Here is a 22,163-nt window from a genome sequence, read left to right as displayed (position 1 = left end):
AAAGGTCCTTTCTAATTTCAAAGAGGTATTTCGTTATGATTAAGAAGAACCTCTCCCCTACGAGATATATCTGTGAACAAACTCTCTCTACCTTAGGGTTAAAATTTGAAATTGATAGGATGTTTCATAATATTGGACTGTTGGAATTTATGCATAGGGAAACACTCATTTATGAGCGCATTATCCTAAAATTTTTGAGCACTCTGGATTTTAAATTGTTGAAAAAGTGAAAGATGGCACGACGTACTATTATGGTACTCTCAAATTTCATCTATTTAACAAAAACTTTGAGCAGTGTTGAGGATTTGGACAAATTCTCAAATTTCCTATTTATGGGCCCGAAGATGTCCCAAATGATTTTCCTATTAAGAACTTCTGGGTCAAAATCACCAGAGATCACTTTTACACTTCAACAGGGGAAAAAGCCTCCACAATCTAGAACCCTTATTTTCGGTATGCCCAAAAGGGCCTTTCCTATACCTTGTTTGGACGATGGGATAGTACCTGCGTAGCCACCCAAGAATGATATGGTTAATGTTGCCACCTTCGTGGCCAACTATTTGGGAAGAGTAGCTCGTGTAGCCACAAGAGGAATTTTGGTGGGGGTTCGATTACCCAAATCGCCGAGCAACTAAGGCTTGAGTTTAATTTGGCGGAGGATTTCCTTGTAGAGGGAAAATATAAGATTGATATGGATGCCCTTGTACATCAAGTCATGATTTCGATTGATGGGAACACATATACGATGATGATCCACAACAAAACTATTATTAATTTGTTTAACCCTAGGAAAGTAATGGATGATGTTGAAAGTAAATAGCTCTATAAGACGGGTGCAATACTTCGGGTAATTCATCAGAGGAAGAGAGTGACCCTGGTTATTCTAACCATGATGCATGTAATTCTATGGAGGAAGATATTGTCCCACCACTTACTCGTCCTACCCAACATGAAATTGGGACTTCAAATGAAAATCAGAACAAATGGAGTGGGAGAAATATGATATTCATAGCATGAAATAGAAACAAACAAGGCATGGTGTGGTCCTAGATGATGTGCAACTGATGTTGCGCTCCCTGTAACACCCCGATTAAAATAAGAGAATTATTTAATTGAGTTAATATTATTTTATTAATTTAATTAAATAAAGTTGAATTATTGGATTATTATTATTATTATAAGATGTTATTTATTTTAATAATAATTAAATAAATAAAATAAATGGAATATGAAGAGTGGAAGGGTAAAAGTGGAAATTGGATAAAAGAGGCCAAAGTGAGAACTCAGGTTTTTTCACGTATTTTGCCTCAGAGTCAGAGAAAGGGGGAGAAACGCTGAAGAGAAAGAGAAGGAAGAGGAAAAGGCCAAAGATTGCTCAGAGCTTCCTTCAATCCAAAGAGGTAAGGGGTATGAACCTTATTAAACGATAATATGCGAACAATTTCATGATATCTGCTGGATTGTTGATGAATTTTGGGGATTTTAGGGAGATTGGGAAAGTTGGGGTTTTGATGGAAAATTCTCCGATCTGTGAGTTTTGTTGAGTTATATGCACTGTAATCGAAGTATGTTGTGTATATATGACTGTTAAATGTTGATATTGGGTTGTTAGCTGTGGGGTATGAGTTATGGCGAGTAGAGAAGCAAAGCTGCGCTGGTTTCCGTAGCAGAGGGCTTCTGTTCGCGCGCGATTCGCGGCGCGAAGCCCAGTTCGCGGCGCGAACTGGGCAGGATTCAGAGGAGTTCTGTAACGCATCGTTCGCGGCGTGAACCCTGCTTCGCGGCGCGTACTGAAGCGAATTTAATTGTTCGCGACGCGATCCTTCGTTCGCGGCGCGTCCTGGAGAAATGGAGGAGTTCGCGGCGCGTCCCTATGTTGGCGGCGCGAACTGGAGAATGCAGAAGCTAATGTTGGTGAGTTTTTGAGTACGTTGAGTTGCGAGACTCTTAGTAAGTCGCTGTAATTGTATTATAAACAATTAACAGTGATTATATGATTGTGTATGAGGTGTTTATGATGATGAGATGTTTAATTTACGTGTTTAATTATAAATGTGTTATGTAACGATGTGATATCGTTGTAATGTTGTTGTTGTTTTGTTGAGTTGTATGTCATGCTATTAATGATGACGATAACATGACTATATGATGCTGTTGTTGCTATGTTGATTATGATGCATGTTTGGTGTGCATGCATTCATGAAAGGCCGATGCCTAGTGATGAACGGACTGAGTTCCAATGATGTTGTTGACTCCGGGCTTGTTGAGAGGCTTGGTTCCTTGCGGGGAACTCGGATTCTATGGTGATGAATCTGGGAGTGGTGATCCTGTAGTTGGTCACAAAATGGGTATACCGAGTCGTGTTGAGTCATGCATGGGTGTGTGCATTGTATTTGATATGTTGTTTTGTTGATGTTCATGAGTTTGTTGATTATGATGATTATGATGAGCTGTGTTGGCATATGTGAAATATATTTATGTTTATATTTCTGTCGTTATATTATTATTTAATAATGTAATTCTCACCCCTTCTGCATGTGTTTATGTTCATCTATGATGAGCAATGTGCAGATAAAGAGGAGTAGCTATTGTTGAGGTTCGAAGAATAAGTGTAGAGTTATTCTACAGAGTCGAGTCAAATGCTCTGGTCATGTGACACCGGGGATTATGGGATTCGATAGATAAATAATTATTATTTACGTTGTTTATGATGACTAATATGTTGAGATGTTTTGTTGAGATGATGTTGAACATTATTATGAATTGTTATATGATGAATGATAATATTTGCGTTGTTGTCCGCTGCGGAGTTTTAATAAAATAAATAATATGTTTTATATTGTGATGCGAAAAGTGTTATGTTTTAAGAAATGTAAACTCTTCTACATGTTGTACTCTGATAATCTATTTAAATATGTCGTTTGGGGTAGAAGGGTGTTACACTCCCCCCTCCCGAGCGAGGGCCTTTGTGAGTTTTCCCCTTCTTTCTTGCACTAAAACATTGCAGACAATTTTTTGTTCAAGTTTGTGGGGGGGGGGGGGGGGGGGGGGGGGGGGATTTCTTTACTTTTCCTTTTATTTTTCTATTTTTGTGTTTGTTTGCTTTTTGTTCTTTTATTTGCTTCCGTTAATTTTACTTTTAAAAAGACCACTCTTTCATATTTTTTCCTGAATTATGACTGTTAAATAAATTCTTAAAAAATCTCTAATCATGAGGAAACTGGAAAAGTATATAGAGTTAGAGAGATGAGAGGCTAAGTCTAGGGACACCGAGAAAGTTTGACGAAATAGGTATTACTTAAACACCCTAAGCCCCCCAAAGTAAGATACGAGTCTAACGTGTAAATTTATACCATAGTACTCGGATTTTGAGAAGTACTCCCTAATTAGTTTGTCATGATAGTCTAGCATAATTTAAATTCACATGTCACATATGATTGATTGAGAAATAAATAATTTTATTGCCAAAAATGATGAAAAAGGCGATAAAAGGAAATTGCACCTTCTAAGTTGAGTAACCCTCACCCGGTTATTCAACCTAACGATGGTTAAACCCCTAAACATTGTCCCAAGGTGGAGAGTAAACAAACACACAAAAGTGTTTAATTTCATCGATAAAATAAAAGGGCAATTATTTCCTAGCTGGTGTCTAAACAAAAATTCACAACCGGTTTTTGTGCATGTGATGATTATAATAAATCAAAATGCCTTAATTTGATTATCTGAATGAAAAGGCATGGAAAAATCGGAAAATGAGACTTAAGTATAAAGCATAGATGGAGCGGTATCTGAAAGGGAGACTTGGGTCTACAGTCTCATTATGGCTAATGACCTTGTAAATACCTTTGGTGTCAAATGAGTACCGAGATAATTGGATCTTAGCCAGTCTGAACGAAAACTCATGTATGAGTACTGGTAGCTTCATTTTCGTAAGTTTTTCCATGATTAAAACCTTTTAATCCGAAAATTTGCATAAGCAAGCTTTGTTGCTTAAGGACAACCAACTGTCTACGTTTGGGGGAGTTTGATAGGTGGTTTTCGTATCGCTTTTGTTAGTTGTTTTACTTAGCTATTTTACCATTTTTGTTTGATTTACTTTCTTTTTATCATGTTTTATGCTTGCTAGTGTATTTTTGATTTTTTTCAAGCAAGTAAGTATCTCGGACGAAAGAGGAATCAAAATGAGTAAAGCGCGAAAAAAGACAAAAATATGGATTTTCCCATACATTTACCAGGGACCTGTTACGGGCGGCTGTAGCAGGCAAACATGTTTTCCTTGTCTTTTCTTTCCTTTTATGGAGTTATCTACTTCTGTTTTGGGATTTGTGCACTTCCTGATTAATATTTTATTTTAATGGGCATTGATAAGAGATATTTGTTCCACAAATAAGATTTTTCTATAAAAGCTCATAACCTGTAATAGTATGGGGATCTGATATTTTTAGTTTTATCGTATAATTTCTGTTTTCTCTAAGTTTTTATTGTGTACTCAAGTCTCCTTTGGAGCACCTAAATCTTGACCAACATAAGTTATTTTGTTGTTAGTCGGGTTATATTTATCATCATTTATAATTATCAATTTATATTTTTACTATTGATCATGTTTTCGATTGCGATTATTGCTCTATTTCTGTTGTTGCTCACCATGAATGAGTATTCCATTAGGTACTAAGGTTCACAAGACTTATCTCATGACTATCCATATGAATCTTTGCAAATCTATTACGAGAATTTTATTCACGTGTTATTTTAAAATCTGAATTTTTCAATCCAACCCTTATACGAAAGTGTCATACCCCAATTTTGTTCGGACATTTTAAATTCATATGATACATGTCAATTTGTCCAGTTTTACATTTTTAGCCATGTGCATTTTTATCATCAAATAAAGTCACCATAATTATGTATATATATATATATATATATATATATATATATATATATATATATATATATATATATATATATATATATATATATATATATATATATATATATATATATATATAGTAAAAAAGTAAACATAAAGTCAATATTTTACATGTTGAAGAAATTGACTAAAATTACATTTTTTTTCATTATGCATTTTGAAAAATAAATTCATGATCATTTGATTTATCATCAAAATATCCATTTAAATTTTATTAGTCATTTTCATTCATCATAAAAAAAAATCAATTTTTCTAGAAAGCCCAAAATATCTCTCATTTATTACATAATTATTCCATGCATATATTACATCATTATTCACTATTTAATTAAATAAGTTTCTAGAAGACACTCACACTCTTTGCATAATTCATAAACTACTCTTTTTAGAGCCTATAAATAAAAGCACTTTCATTTACAAATTTGACCACAATGTTGGAAATCCCCCAAAACCTATGGGGAATTTCAATCAATCTTGATGAACAAGATTGTTATTACCCATACAATAGCAATGAAAAGAGAATAACAATGGAGAAAGAGAGAGTGTATAGAACGATGAAGGAAAAAAGTAATATAATTTTGCAGAGTTTCTCTCTACCCACAGACCGTGGAAAACTTCTTATTCACTTTGCCACTACAAAATACTGTGAATACAATGTGTTGTGAATACTCTATTCACCTCTATATGAAAATAAGGGTTACTCCATCTATTTATAGATTTAGGTTAACTTGTTTGATCAAAAAACCTAAAACCTCTTCAAAACACCAAATAAATGGCCAAGAGATTTATCATAATTCAAACAAGGCCAAAAGACCTTGGAGAATTTTTTTCATTATTTTTGAAAAGTCAGAAGTATTTTTAAACAATTAAAAATATGCACAAAAACAATTAAATCATGAAAAATATCAATATTGGTCCAAAAAATAACTTTAATTCAGAAAATGAAAGAGAAAAATATTTGATTTTTTTTGGTGAAAGTCCCATATTTTTTGGATCAATAGTGAAATTAATATGAATTAATGAAAAATAAGCAACTAAAATGAAAATTCAGAAATTCAAAAAAATATGGACCATCTGATCTCCCTCATTAATTGAGGTGGCAGATCAGATGGTGATCATCGCGCTTTCCACATGCACTGCAGTCAAATGAGACACACGCCCGGTAATCACAATAAGCGCCCAAGATTAAAACATCTTAAAAGTATCCTATGGTTGAGATACTTCCAACATATCGTCGGAGTCAGAGCTCCGGTCTTCTTCTCCCGTGGACCTCACCGGATTGGTCCACCTTCAACCATCACCAAAATGAAAAAGAAAGACATGGATTTAAAGAAAAAATGCTCAAGAGATCGAATCTGGCCTCAATTGTGTCTAATTCCAAGTATATGAAAAGATACCGGGAATTGAATTTTGAGGATCATGAACTGAGTTGCTTCGATTTGACCTCAAAGCAACTCAATCTTGTTGGCTACATTGGTAGGACTTCAGCAAACCAAAAATCAACAAGAATAGTGGAGAATTGAGAAAGAATCGAAGAGAAGAAGCTTCTGAAAAATCACCTTCGAGTTGATCTAATTCCACTTGATCTTGATCTGGATTTGATTGCTTTCTCCTCCTCTTGCTTGCAGAAACCAAATGAGATGCAAAGGGAAGTGACTTTTTGGAGTTTGAACTTCTAAACAGAAGATAAAGTTCAAGCTCGATTTCCAGAGAAACCTCAGAAAATTCTATGGCAGTGAGGGTTTGAATTGGTCTAGCAAAGTTTGGACAAGGTGTTGATGATGAATCTAAAGCCTTAAGCTTGTTTAAATAGGAAATGCACTTGATATTTGCACCACTTGAAAATTGGACAAATTTGGAAACCTTCTTGCATGGGTGCATGGGCAATGGTTTTGGCCTTGAGAATGATTCAATCCACTTCCCATTCATGTGTAAAGAGTACTGAGCGCATCATGCGTAAGCATGCAGAATAATTTGATCATTTGAAATCCAATCTTGCAAAAACACTTTCCATAATGAAGCCATGTGCAAGTCCATCGATTTTAATCCAAATGAGATGATCTTGGATGTTTTGGAAAGGGGAGATCAAGGGGAACAACTTTCATGTTGAACATGTTTTCATTTGAAGCTTATATCCTGGTGAATTTTGAGGTGGAAGTTTGGGAAATCAAACATATTTGAAAAATTTCTAAGTTCCAAGTCAAATGTTCACTTCTTCCACTTTGAATAAATTTTTCTATGGGCTTCAAATAATAAAAGTTCCTTCATCAAAGTTGAATATCTTTCAAACCTATTCAATTTGGTCACAAATTTGACCTCATCTGGATTTGGCATGAAGGAGTTATGCATTTTAGAAGTTGAGGAAAAACACTTGTTCAATGGTATTGGCCCAAAATGACCTATAATGTTTCCTCTTGGCACATGCATTTTCAAGTTGAATTTGCATTTACTCCAAACAAAAAAGTTGAAGTATACATCTTGAGTTTGATAATGCAATTTTGAATGGCTTTCATCTCATAAAAATTGAGCAAGTTATGGTCTTGGGAAGTTGACCTCCAAACTAGGGTTCAGACAAAATGACCTATAATATTTCACCATAAAAAATGACTTTCCAAGAAAAACTAGATCTTGTATTAAACATGAAAGTTGTTTTTAATGTCATGTTGAGTAACTTTTCTTTTGTAATAATTTTCATATGACACAAATTGTAGGAGATAGGGTCTAGGGAACCCCAGTTTTGACTAGTTGACTTTCTCTGATCAACCACCATGAACCAACTTGATAGCTTGACATTATCTTGGATTTTAGGACTCATGGAGGATCATATATGCATAATATGAGGTAATTTGAAGTATACCTTGAAATATTTGATCAATTGTTGAAGAAACTTGTTGAAGAAGTCACACAAGATACCCAGATGAATTAGGGTTTCCAAGGCAAACCAACTCCAAACTCTTGATGATTTCTTGATCAAAATGACATGTGAAGATAATGGGGATACATATATGACACTTAGAGCCATAGTAAACCAATTCTTGATTGAGATCCTTGCATTAAGGGTCTCAAACCCTAGATATGAGCTTGATAGAGCATAGGTGAGCATACACACTACCTACAAAAGAGTTAAACTATAAAATGACCTATTTTTGGTATTTTGGTTAGTAAATAAATATAAATGGAGTATGATACAATCAAATGTGCTTGGTGGTCCCTCCCAATGCAAACCCAATGAGTGAGGGGTGAGGAGGATGCCAAGTTGTGATCTCAATTCTAATGCATATGATGAGATAACATGAGGGATCTTAGGGTCAAAATCAGGGTCTTACAACTTGACTTTGCTATTGGGGGGGGGTGCAAATAGTAGTCCCTAGCAGAGTCGCCACCTGTCGCAGCGGGATTTTTGAATGCAAGATATTGGATTATCTTGACTCAATTGAATCACTAAAGCATGACTCGCCACCTAACTTTATTGTATAAAAAGAAACATGGAAAGGGAAAATACCGATAAAAGCCTAAGAAAAATATCTAGGTAAGCAAGTCGGTTATGCAAAGGGAAGGTGTTAGGCACCCTTCGCATCCTTGGTAATCCAAGGGAACCATTAATCATATATTGTTTTCCTATTATGGGTATTAAAAGGTGTAGCAGTAACTTCATGGCCATCAAGCTATGGATAAGCTAGACGTCAATAAAATCAGAGTCGCCACCGCGCTTTTATTGTTTCCAAGGGAAAAGGGAAAAGTACGAACAAAACCCAAAAGATAAGAAGTTTTCAAATCAAAACTAATAAAATGCCAGAGATTACAGGTAAGGGGGTTGGTTACACAAAGGGAAGGTGTTAGCACCCAAAGTGTCCTAGGTACTCCTACGAAGCCCTTTCTTGTGTGCATATTTGTTTTTGTATAAAAGATGTTTGCAATAAATTTTGCAGAGGCTCAATGGCTTTCTAAGCTTGGAAATGGCAGTGCATGAGCCTCTATTTATAGAGGGGGAATGTGTTGGTCACTTGCTGAATACCCTCAATTAGGTTATAGGGTAAAATGGAATTTTGCACAATCTTGCAAATCATGTTTTTGTGAGGTGGCCTTTGTACCTTTGCTCATGGCATGTGCAGACATACTACACTCTCCACTCATCTGTTTTGATTCAAGAATCGTGGCAAGCTATCCTTGCCCTTGGTCATTTTGTGAATTGCTTCCAAAAGATGAAAGTTGAAAACATTGATAAATGTGGGACATGGGCATGGTGCAACTCATGGATAAGTGCAAACAACAAGTGCAATTAGGCTTCTCATGATCTGTTTGAGGTCCAATTGCAGCAAGGTTGATTGGTTTGGGAGAAAAGAGTTTTTGGCCAAAATCACATTATGGCTCGGGTTGGGAGAAAAGTCATGGCTTGAACCCTCAATCATTTCACACATTGATGGACACACACCACACAATTGGTATGTAATGGAATGTCACAAAAAAGTTTGAGCTCAAAGATGTGTAATTTGGAAAATGGCTATGTGACATAAATGGATAACTTGAAATGCAAGGTACAAGGTGGTCAATTTGAGTTTTGGCTTGAATAAACCTCAAACAATGATGCACGCAACTCATATTAACCATTTATGAAGTGTTTGAGTTGGAAAAACACTAAAAAAGTCTTTAGATAAAAACCTCAGTTTTTCACTTTTGGACAATTTGGCAACTTTGAGGTTTGCATTACAAGTCCTTGATTTATGCATTTTTGGCCTTTGGATAATGAATTAAAGTTGTAAGTAATGGAAAAGTAAGATAATATAAAAAATAACCACATCATTTGGGTCAAAATTGAGAATGTTATGGGGTAGTGAAGTTGGCAAAATGACCTATAATGTATGGACTTCATCACCCTTTTCTAATCAAAATTGGCCTTTGATGTGTGAAGATCAAATGTTCACAAAGGCTGTAAGATTCATTTTTCAAAAATAACCACCTAATTTGGACAAAAATTGGAGGAGTTATGATGTTTTTAATTTTAGCTCAAAATCACTTGGAACCAAGGATGACCTGTAATGTTTTCCCAAAATAAATGAGTTTGCACTCAAAATTGGACTTTGTGATCAAAAGAAAACTTGTTAGGGGTGTCCTAAAGATTGATATGGTGAAAATAAACACTCCATTTGGTTTAACATTTACCAAGTTATGGTCAATTGAAGTTGGGTAAAAATCAGGGCACTGAGTAGGAAGACCTTCAAAGTCAAATGCTAGACCAAGCAAAATATCTTCTTGCACAATGAATCAAACTTGTAGAGTGCCTCAATTGTATCATATTAGAAAAATAATTGACTCCATATGATATTTATTGCCCAAGTTATGACCTTGGGAAGTTCTGTAAGAACAAAATTAGTTCTACAATAGAATTCCAAGATTTTGATGATAACAAAGGATGAAACCAAAAATGGCACCCTAACGAAAATTCTCTAAGTGTGCAGGACTCTGAACAACAACAAAGGAATCTGATCCTTTCATCAGAAACAAACTGTGATCAGATACAAGGTACTAGAAGATCAGACGCATCTAAGGAAGAAGTGCACTCAAAAGTTCTGAATCTGAGCAAAGCAAGAAGGAAGAACCAGAAGCTCTAAACATCCACAGGTCTTAGTTCTGATGATCTGATAGACCAGTACTCTGAGAAGCTCTGATGTAACCTCAACATTATTTCCTTCTGACGCAGAACTCCGAGATAACAAAGGTTCTGATGAAGATTCTCCTAATCCAGAAAGAGTAACGGAAAGAATTTCTTCAAATGGAAAGGAAGTATTTTTAGAAAGAAATCATTCAGGGAGACAAATTGGTTATGGAAAGAAACACAGAAGTAATGACATTGAATGCTCATCAAAGGCCCATATTCTGTCATCACTCCAACGATCCTTCTTACCACTATATAAAGGACAACCTACTTCATTGAGAGATATACAACAACGCACAGAAAAAATTCTTCACATTCTCTCAGTTTTTCACGAGCTGCTGCTCATACGTGAAAACACTTGTTTAAATATTCTGTTGTAATATTTGCTTACTCTTAGAAGCACTCTCTATTACAAATTTCTTTTACTATATTGCTTTTGTTCCTCAAGTGACTCTGCGCAGTCTGTATACTTGGGAGGACTAAGAGATCATTCTCTTAGACGGTTGGTTGTATTAATATTTCAAGATTAGTGGATTAAGTCCTTTTTGAAGGCGAAATCACCTTGGCCGGGTGGACTGGAGTAGCTTTGTGTTATAAGAGAACCAGTATAAAATTCTGTGTGTTCATACTTTTGAAAAAGCTTTTAATTTCTAAAACAATTCAAACCCCCCTTTCTTGTTTTTCTCACCTTCAGTTGGTATCAGAGCTACGACTCTGTTATTGATCCTCTAATCAAACACTTAACAGTGTAGAGAGATCCATAACGAGAAAAACCATGACCAACACCAATGAAAGAGACAGTTACAATGCTAAGCCTCCAGTCTTTGATGGAGAGAAATTCGATTACTGGAAAAATAGAATTGAAAGTTTCTTTCTGGGCTATGACGCTGATCTCTGGGACATTGTCACAATTGGATACAAACCTCCTGTAACAGATGCTGGAGTTGCCATCCCCAGAAGCAAAATGACAGATGATCAGAAGCGCGAATTCAAGAATCATCACAAAGCCATAACGATACTTCTCAATGCCATATCCTACAATGAGTATGAAAAAATCACCAACAGGGAAACAACTAAAGATATACTCGACTCCCTGAGGATGACTCATGAAGGAAACTCTCAGGTCAAAGAAACAAAGGCTCTGGCTCTAATCCAGAAATATGAAGCCTTCAAAATGGAGGATGATGAAGCTGTTGAGGTAATGTTTTCTAGATTCCAAACTCTAATTGCAGGTCTCAAAGTGCTAGACAAAGGATACACAACTGCGGACCATGTCAAAAAGATAGTCAGAAGCTTGCCAAAGAAGTGGAGACCCATGGTCACAGCCTTAAAGCTATCAAAGGATCTGAACAACATCAGCCTTGAAGAGCTTGTCAGTTCTCTTAGAAGTCATGAGATAGAACTGGAGGAAGATGAGCCTCAGAAGAAGATCAAGTCTGTAGCATTAAAGTCCAGATCTGAAAGGCGCAAGTCTGACAGAAACAAAGCCTTCCAGGCCGAAACAGAAGACGCTGATGACTCTGAGCAGGAAGATCCTGATGATGAGGAAGAACTATCCCTTATGACCAGAAGAGTCAAACAACTCTGGAGAAAGAGGAATAATAACTTCAGAAAACCAAGACCCAGAGGGGACCGATCAGAATCAACCTCAAAAGGTAAATCTAACAAAGATGTTACGTGTTATGAATGTAAAGAAACAGGTCACTACAGAAACGAATGTCCCAAGTTATAGAAACACAGTTCCAGAAAAGAAAACTTCAAGAAAAATTCCCTTAGAACCAAAAAGGGACTCATGGCTACCTGGGACGACAGTGAATCTGACTCATTAGAATCAGACTCTGATGAACAGGCTAATGTGGCACTCATGGCTACCACATCCAAGAATACTTCAGATGAAGAATCTGAATCAGAAGAGGTATTTTCTGAACTTTCTCGATCTGACCTAGAATCATGTTTGTCTGAAACTCTAAGCTCATATCAGAAACTCAAACAAAAATTTAAAGCTATAAAAGGTGTTCTTGAAGAAACATTAGAAGAATGTGGCAAACTTGAGATAACAATTTTAGAACTAAAAGATGAAAACAGATCTTTGACATTACAAAGAGATGCAACAAAGAAAAATTGCTCAAAACTTGAAGAAGCGCTATCTCAAGATCCACAAACTTCAAACACAATAATTTATAAATATGAGAAATCTTTTCAAAAGTTTCTGAAAAATGGGATAGAGAGGAGCAGAATGGCATCCATGATTTATGGGGTCAGTCAGAACAATAAGAGAGGAATTGGGTATGATCCTAGTGAAGATAAAACTTCTACTAATGACCAACCTAAATCTCCATTTTCATATCACTATACACATACACAAGCACAACAATTTAATAATGCTAGAAAACCCAAAGTTTTAAGAAACTCTGGGAAAACTAATCACAAAGGACCCAAAAGACTCTGGGTACCAAAGGATAAGATTGTTTATGTTGCAGATATCTTATGCAGCAGAGTTAAAACACCAGTCATGGTACCTGGAACTTAAAGATGCTGGATTCGTAGGCTTCGGAGGAGATCAGAAAGGAAGGATCAGAGGCTCCGGAACTATTGGTAATGGTACTCTTCCCTCTATATCTGATGTGTTATATGTAGAAGGATTAATGCATAATTTGTTATCAATAAGTCAATTAAGTCATAACGGATATGATGTAATCTTTAATCAAAAAACATGTAAAGCCATAAATCAAAACAATGGTTCTGTTCTATTCACTAGCAAGAGGAAAAAAATATTTATAAAATAAATCTTTCTGATTTAAAAGAACAAAATATGAAATGTCTGATGTCTGTTCACAAAGAGCAATGGGTATGGCATAGACGCTTGGGCCACATTAGCATGAGAAAGTTATCTGAGCTAAATAAACTCGAGTTAGTCAGAGGTCCACCTAAGCTGAAGTTTTCTTCAGATGCTCTATGTGAAGTATGTCAAAAAGGAAAATTTTCAAAATCATCTTTTAAAAAGAAAAATATTGTTTCTACCTCTAAGCCTCTGGAACTTCTTCACATTGATTTATTTGGTCCTGTGAAAACAACATCAGTCAATGGAAAGAAGTATGGACTAGTCATTGTTGATGATTTTAGTCGCTGGACATGGGTAAAATTCTTAAAGCACAAGAGTGAGTCTCACTCTGTATTCACTAGCTTCTGTTCCAAAGTGTAAAACGAATTTGACTCTAAAATCATCAGAGTCAGAAGTGATCGTGGTGGGGAATTTGAAAATAAATTTTTGAGGAATTATTTGACTCTAATGGAATATCCCATGATTTCTCCTGCCCTAGAACTCCACAACAAAATGGAGCTGTAGAGAGGAAGAATAGGACACTCCAAGAGATGGCCAGAACCATGATCAATGAAACAAATGTGGCTAAGCACTTTTGGGCTGAAGTTGTAAATACAACGTGTTACATTCAGAATAGAATCTTCATAAGTCCTATTCTGGAGAAGACTCCCTATGAACTGTGTAAAGGAAGAAAACCAAACATTTCTTATTTTCATCCTTTTGGATGTTCCTGTTTTATTTTAAATACTAAAGAACATCTGAACAAGTTTGATTCCAAAGCACAAAAAGGTATTATGTTAGGATACTCAAAACGCTCTAAAGGCTACAGAGTATACAATACAGAAACCAAAATTGTGGAAGAATCAATTCATGTCAGATTTGATGATAAGCTTGACCCTGAAAAGTCAAAGCTAGTTGAAAAACTTGCAGATCTAGAGATTACTCTTGCAGGTTCCGACGAGAAGATTAAAGCTCCTGAAGCAACTGCCACTCAAACCTCAGAAGGAACTAAATCCCCAGCAATCCCAAAGAAAGCTAAAAGGCGCCTCAACATATCTGAAGAGTTGATTCTGGGAAACAAGGACGAACCTATCCGAACTAGGTCTACCTTTAAAACTCCTGAAGAAACTCCTCTGGGACTAGTATCTCTGATCGAGCCTACTTCCTGTGATGAGGCACTTCAAGATAGCGACTGGGTTCTAGCCATGCAAGAAGAGCTAGATCAATTCACAAAGAACGACGTCTGGGATCTTGTTCCTAAACCAAGAGGCACTCACATTATCGGAACCAGATGGGTGTTCAGAAACAAGCTGGATGAGAAAAGAGAAGTTGTCAGAAACAAAGCTCGACTGGTGGCTCAAGGTTACAGTCAACAAGAAGGCATTGACTACAATGGAACCTTTGCCCCAGTCGCCAGGTTAGAATCTATTCGCTTACTTGTTTCTTTCACTATAAATCACTTTATCAAACTGTATCAAATGGATGTCAAGAGCGCATTCCTTAATGGTTATATATCAGAAGAAGTGTATGTCAACCAACCTCCAGGTTTTGAAAATTCAAATTGTCCAGAACATGTTTTTAAACTTAAGAAATCTCTATATGGATTAAAACAAGCTCCCAGAGCTTGGTATGAAAGATTAAGCAATTTTCTTTTGGAACATGATTTTACCAGAGGGAAAGTTGACTCTACACTCTTCTATAAAAACATTAATAATGATCTCATGATATGTCAGATATACGTTGATGATATCATTTTTGGCTCAGCTAACGCCTCTGTATGTCAAGAATTCTCTGAGTTAATGCAGACAGAATTCGAAATGAGCTTAATGCAAGAACTAAAGTTCTTTCTAGGGATTCAAATCAATCAAACCTCAGAAGTCACTTACATTCATCAAAGTAAATACATAAAAGACATTCTGAAGAAATTTGAAATGGCTGAATGCAAACCTGCAAAGACACCCATGCATCCAACTTGCATTCTTGAAAAAGAAGAAGTCAGTCAAAAGGGTTGTCAGAAGCTCTATCGTGGTATGATAGGCTCCCTTCTCTATCTGACTGCTACTCGTCCTGATATTCTATTTAGTGTTTGTCTTTGTGCTAGATTCCAATCAGATCCTAGAGAATCTCATTTAATAGCAGTTAAGAGAATTCTCAAATATCTGAAAGGAACTCCTAACCTGGGCCTGATGTATGAGAAAACATCAGAGTATAGACTATCTGGTTTTTGTGATGCAGATTACGCAGGAGACAGAATGGAACGAAAAAGTACATCTGGAAATTGTCATCTCTTGGGAAAAAATCTGATATCCTGGGCCAACAAAAGACAATCAACCATAGCCCTGTCTACTGCAGAAGCGAAATACATCTCAGCATCACTATGCACCGCTCAGATGCTCTGGATGAAGAATCAATTAGAGGATCTGCAAATCTTTGAGAGTAACATTCCTATCTTCTGTGATAATACTGCTGCCATTTGTTTAAGCAAGAATCCTATTTTACACTCCAGAGCTAAGCACATAGAAATAAAACATCATTTCATTAGAGACTATGTTCAGAAAGGGGTAGTAATATTGAAATTCGTTGATACAGATCATCAATGGGCTGACATCTTTACTAAACCCTTAGTTGAAGATAGATTCCTCTTTATCTTAAAGAATCTGAACATTCAAAATTGTCCTGAATAAAATGTGCCTCTGAGTTTGTAAAATAAGATTCTGATGTAAACAAGTGGATTCTGCCTCTGGCTCTGATACTCCTACCAAGTTAGAAGTCATCTAAGTTAGAAATCTCCAGGAACCAATCCTTTGGTATTCCTGAAGATCAGATAGAGCAAACACGTGGAGTACCTTGCGTCTGACCTTGGAACTTCTAGACAGCTGTCTAGCAGTAATCAAGGAACAGTCTCTTGAGATCTCCTTGAACAGTGTATTGACTGTTGGGATTAGACATCATTTATGAGCTGTAATCATTTTCCCTCTAAACATGCTAACTTGGTTTTTGTGCTAAACTCTGATTTGTGTGTCGTTTTGCATGCGCCCTAATTTGGGTATTTAAACACCTCTATTCACACATTGCACACTTTTCACTCTCACGCACTCTTAAACCCTCTGCAAGTTCAGCTCTCTCTCAAGGAATTTCTGCTGCATTCTTCAACCTTCAACACAACTCTCAACAACATCCATGGATGCCCAACAACAATCAGTCTACAACTTCTCTCAACAAATGGATGCAAACGAACAAGCTCCAAGTTCAAGCAACCCAAACCCAACGGTTACCGGTGTAGTCTTAACTCCCATCTACAAAGAGCCTCACATTCTTGAATGTGAGCCTCACATCAATCTTGCAACGCCATTTGAGAAACTGGAAGTGTTATGTGAATCCTTGGTGGATTTTGACAACATGCGCAGAAATGACATTGACCTCACTGAAGAACTCAGGAATCAAGGTTGGAAAAATTAATTCAAACGTCTTTATGGGCCAGTTTACACAAATTTAGTGAAGGAATTCTGGAGATTCGCTGATGCTAATGATCACTACATCGTCTCCTATGTTCTGGGAGTCAAAATGGTGATAACTGAGAAGTCCATTGCTGCTCTTCTGGGCATGGAAAAAGATGGAGGCAGAAGGATCTACAACATTAATCCTAGGGCAAAATATATGTCCCATGAGATTAATCCAACCATCTTCAAGCAGAACACTGAAGGCAACCACTCCAAGAACAAAGAGCTACATCAGAACCTCCGGGTCTGCCTGAAGATCATCCTTGGCACCATCCATCATCGCCCAGCTTCAAATTCTTCAGATTACATCAACACAGACCAGAAGTGCATCTTGTACTGCATCCAAAAGGGTCTGAAGCTCTGCCTTCCAACACTCCTCTTCAAGTACCTCAGAGATTCTGTACGAGATACAAGAAACAACATGAAGCCCAGAAACTACATCCCTCTTGGAAGGCTAATCTCTGATGTTCTGATTGTGAGTCGTCTCGTGGACCATCTGATAACATTCAGACTCATGGAAGACGTGATGATCGACATTGGCAGAGCTCTAAACGCCAAAAATATGAAGAGCATGGGGATTCTGGCTCAAGTCAAGTTCAAAGCTACTATGGACACCTCCTGGGAAGCTCTCAAAGATCAGAGGAAGATCCCACACGGACTCTATCTGTTCTCAAAGATCGACCCTCCAAAGGTAATCCTTTACTACTTAGATGATCTGAGGAAAGAAGGAGTAGATATCTCAGACTTCAACATAAGCCAGTTGCCAGATGAGCCTCCAAACTTCATGAAGCGTTCACGAGGACACTCTGAAAAGGCGAAGCAAGCGAAGAAGGCAAGACTAGGAGAATCCTCCGGATCAAGACCTCCAGCACCTCTGCCTGGACCTTCTGGTAAGTCAGTTTCTCTTGCTCCCTTTGTACAAACACATAGCATTGCTTCTTCTATCCCTCAACCCACACCTATCTATACAAACTCAGAAACCCCTCCCTCAACTACCAGAACATCTCATCAACCATCCCAGAAATTTAACCTTGCCACCACAACCTTACCTATTTCTGACGCAGAAATGCTGAACGAAACCACTTCACTATCTTCATCCCCTTCTCTAGAATCACCCCCTTACTACAACATTTCTTCAGACGTAGAACACTCTGACCCTTCATCTCCCACTCTGGCCCAGCTCCAAACTCGTGCTCTGGCCTCACAACAGCCAACACAACCCACATCCGAACTAGAAATCACTTCCTCACCCACAGAACAACCAAACCCAACCACATCTGACCCTCCACCATCTGAAACACCTCATGCCGAAACTCACCCAAACAACTCTGATACACACCCACCTAATACATCCGCTGAACCACAAACTCCCACTCTCAACCTAAGCCCTCCCAATTCTCCACCTCCACCCTCTGAACTAGAAAACACCCTGCCAACCCTAGAGGAAGCAATCACGTTTTTTGCAGAAGCTTCAGTTGACAAGGTCAAGTCTCTGACCATCAACTCTGGCATCAGTGATGATCCTTCAGCTATAAGGACACACTGGAACAAAGTTATTGGTTGGATGACTGTTGAAGCCTTCAAACTGAAGGGCCTCTCTGAGCAAGTCAGAAACGACTTCATCAGAGACGCCAAGCTAAGAATCCAGGAACGTCTAGCCAAAGAAGCTGAGGAGCAAGCCCGCAAGGAAGCAGAAGAGAAAGCCAGGCAAGAAATGCAACAGATTAAGGAAGCTGAAGCCAAAGCTCTAGTTGAGGCTGCTGCTGCTGCTGAAGCTGAAGCAAAAGCTGTTGCTGAAGTTGAAGCCAAAGCTGCTGCTGAAGTTGAAGCTCGTCTTGCTGAAGAATCTGCCAACAGGGTAGAACCGGCTGCTCTGACTCAGGCCTCTAGTTCTTAAAACACTGGAAGATCTTCAGAAAGAGCAAAAAGAAGTCCGAGCCAGATTAGATCAACAGGATTCAGTAAACGCCAACATTCAGAATCTGCTGACCCAGCTGCTCCAGATGATGCCTCCATCTCCCAACCCTTAGGCACCTAGGACTTGTTTTTTTTTTTGTTTTTTTGCTTATTACTCTGATGTTTGTTGCCTTCTGCTCTTACTTGTTGTCTGTGCTTCTAGCATTTCTGATTATATATATACATGCCTTTTTTTTCTCTAATTAATTGCTAAGTCTTTTTGATTCTGACAAAAAGGGGGAGAACTAAAAACAACTCTGATGAAAACATATCTAAATCCTTTTCAGTACTCTGCAAACATTGTTTACAAAATTGGTTCTAATCCTTTTTTTTACTTAGAAAAATTGTAGAAGAGAATCTTGAAACATCATCTCATGGAAGCTCCGGTAAGAACTTCTGAACTCCCAGACCTATCTCAGGGGGAGCTCACTTCTATCTGATCTAAAAACTCTTATCTAAATGTTTCATCTCTAAAAATTAAGATTGTTTTGTCATCATAAAAAAGGGGGAGATTGTAAGAACAAAATTAGTTCTACAATAGAATTCCAGGATTTTGATGATAACAAAGGATGAAACCAAAAATGGCACCCTAATGAAAATTTTCTAAGTGTGCAGGACTCTGAACAACAACAAAGGAATCTGATCCTTTCATCAGAAACAAACTGTGATCAGATACAAGGTACTAGAAGATCAGACGCATCTAAGGAAGAAGCGCGCTCAAAAGTTCTGAATCTGAGCAAAGCAAGAAGGAAGAACCAGAAGCTCTAAACATCCTCGGGTCTTAGTTCTGATGATCTGATAGACCAGTACTCTGAGAAGCTCTGATGTAACCTCAACATTATTTCCTTCTGACGCAGAACTCCGAGATAACAAAGGTTCTGATGAAGATTCTCTTAATCCAGAAAGAGTAACGAAAATAATTTCTTCAAATGGAAAGGAAGTATTTTTAGAAAGAAATCATTCAGGGAGACAAATTGGTTATGGCAAGAAACACAGAAGTAATGACATTGAATGCTCATCAAAGGCCCATATTCTGTCATCACTCCAACGGTCCTTCTTACCACTATATAAAGGACAACCTACTTCATTGAGAGATATGCAACAACGCACATAAAAATTCTTCACATTCTCTCATTTTTTCACGAGCTGCTGCTCATACGTGAAAACACTTGTTTAAATATTCTGTTGTAATATTTGCTTACTCTTAGAAGCACTCTCTATTACAAATTTCTTTTACTATATTGCTTTTGTTCCTCAAGTGACTCTACGCAGTCTGTATACTTGGGAGGACTAAGAGATCATTCTCTTAGACGGTTGGTTGTATTAATCTTTCAAGATTAGTGGATTAAGTCCTTTTTGAAGGCGAAATCACCTTGGCCGGGTGGACTGGAGTAGCTTTGTGTTTTAAGTGAACCAATATAAAATTCTGTGTGTTCATACTTTTGAAGAAGATTTTAATTTCTAAAACAATTCAAACCCCCCTTTCTTGTTTTTCTCACCTTCAAGTTCAACTTGAAAATTAAGTCAAAACTCTAGACAACTCGAGATGTTTTGCCTTCAAAAATGGTTTTCCATCCATAAATAGCTCTTGACATGTGAAAATAAGTTATATATGATTAATATTAAAGTCTAATTCAAAAATAACCACATTCATAGATTTCTTGATGAAAATGTTATCACCTTTGGAAGTCAACTTATCCAGTCTTAGAGCCAATGAAGCAATTCCTTGTGATGGCTTGCACAAATAATGACCAATGATGTTGAGATTCATGCAAATAATTATATTAAATGAAAACTTATAAACCTTGAATGATTAATACCATAATTCCATTTCTTTTGATCTTCAAATTCCTCAAACCTTGCACCATCTAACTACAAAAGATACAAGCACAACACAAGAGCAAAAATCTATCTAAATGCACGAGGTTAATGATGAATGATGCAAATGAAATGTACATACCTTTGAACAAAGTACATAGTTATAAGCGACCAAGCAATTTAAAGATAGCACAAGAAAAGCAATGGGTGATACAATGAGTGAGATACCAAACCCTAGCTTGAGCACACAACCAAGGAGAGGTTATCAAGACCAAAATCACTCAGATCCATGCTTGTGAACACATTAGGGTATTGATGAATTGAAAGTATGAATGCAATGCTTGATTAAGATGCTATGAAGCTTAGGGGTAAAAATTGGGGTATGACAATCACACCTTACTAATATAGAACATGCACCTCGCGTAGGCGAAACCTACATTATTCGATACTAGTCTTGGTGAGTGCTAAAGCTTGGAAAGAACAAACTTAATATTTAATTTGAGGGAATTTGCAATTATTTTGATCTCACCGGATTATTTATCATATAAATCGTCTCTCACATGCATCAACATACATTCACATGCATCAACATACATACCAAAATGAAACAGTTATGACCCCTAACGCAATTGTTCTCCCAAGCCAATGAGAGAACCTAAGCTAACCTAATAACGATCTAATCTTCTCCAAGCAAGATCTTCAAGGTTGTCCTTCTTTAATATTTTAATCTCCTATTTCTTCATAACATTAGATTACATAAAAGAGACTCGTTTTACATACGAGGGAGTGATATGAGAAAAGAAGTTACATTAAGAGATTAAAAGAGAGGCACGACACGCATGCCATATTTTAAAATCCCAAAAACAAAATAAAGGAAAAATAAGGCCATAACCGATCACCGCAAGACAATAATAATAAAAACATTATTATTATTATTATTATTATTATTATTATTATTATTATTATTATTATTATTATTATTATTATTATTATTATTTAAAGCACAACTCTTATGCAGTCACAACCCTAATCGCATAACTCTTTGATAGCACAACCCTTGTACCGTCATGAACCGTAATGCAAAAATTTCATACCGTACTACACACCTCGATTAATAATTCAATATGATTGATCAACATGTCATTGCTTCACCATATCAATGTTGGATTCCGAAGCAAATGACCATTGGTCGCTCAAAGGAATATCAATCATTAAGTGTTTGAATGAACGAAATAGAAACAATATATCATATATACCGTTTTTTGCATCAGAATTACTTACATCATATATATAACTTGATCGATCTCAATTGTGTAACCTATGGAAGATCGATGTATCACTGCTTCACCTTACTAACGTCAGATTCTGAAGCATAGTCAACATCAATCATCCAAATCGTACATACATGATGCCAAATTTAATTACTCGTTTATCATTTAATTCATTATGTCTTTTAATCGTATTAATACAGAAAATACAGAAAAT

At 36.8% G+C, this 22,163-nt stretch overlaps 1 protein-coding gene across 1 annotated transcript; it reads left to right on the top strand.

Annotated features, from left to right (window-relative positions):
* The first annotated feature begins 17,688 nt into the window (after positions 1–17,688).
* On the top strand, positions 17,689–19,260 carry LOC127121672 (flocculation protein FLO11-like). Its single transcript, XM_051052125.1, has 2 exons — positions 17,689–18,392; positions 19,200–19,260. The coding sequence occupies exons 1-2, from the start codon at positions 17,689–17,691 to the stop codon at positions 19,258–19,260; spliced, it is 765 nt and encodes a 254-aa protein (XP_050908082.1).
* The last annotated feature ends 2,903 nt before the right edge of the window (positions 19,261–22,163 follow it).

Source organism: Lathyrus oleraceus, chromosome 2 (genome assembly GCF_024323335.1).
Source record: "Lathyrus oleraceus cultivar Zhongwan6 chromosome 2, CAAS_Psat_ZW6_1.0, whole genome shotgun sequence".
Lineage (NCBI taxonomy): Eukaryota > Viridiplantae > Streptophyta > Magnoliopsida > Fabales > Fabaceae > Lathyrus > Lathyrus oleraceus.
This window is presented reverse-complemented; position numbering and strand designations above follow the sequence as displayed.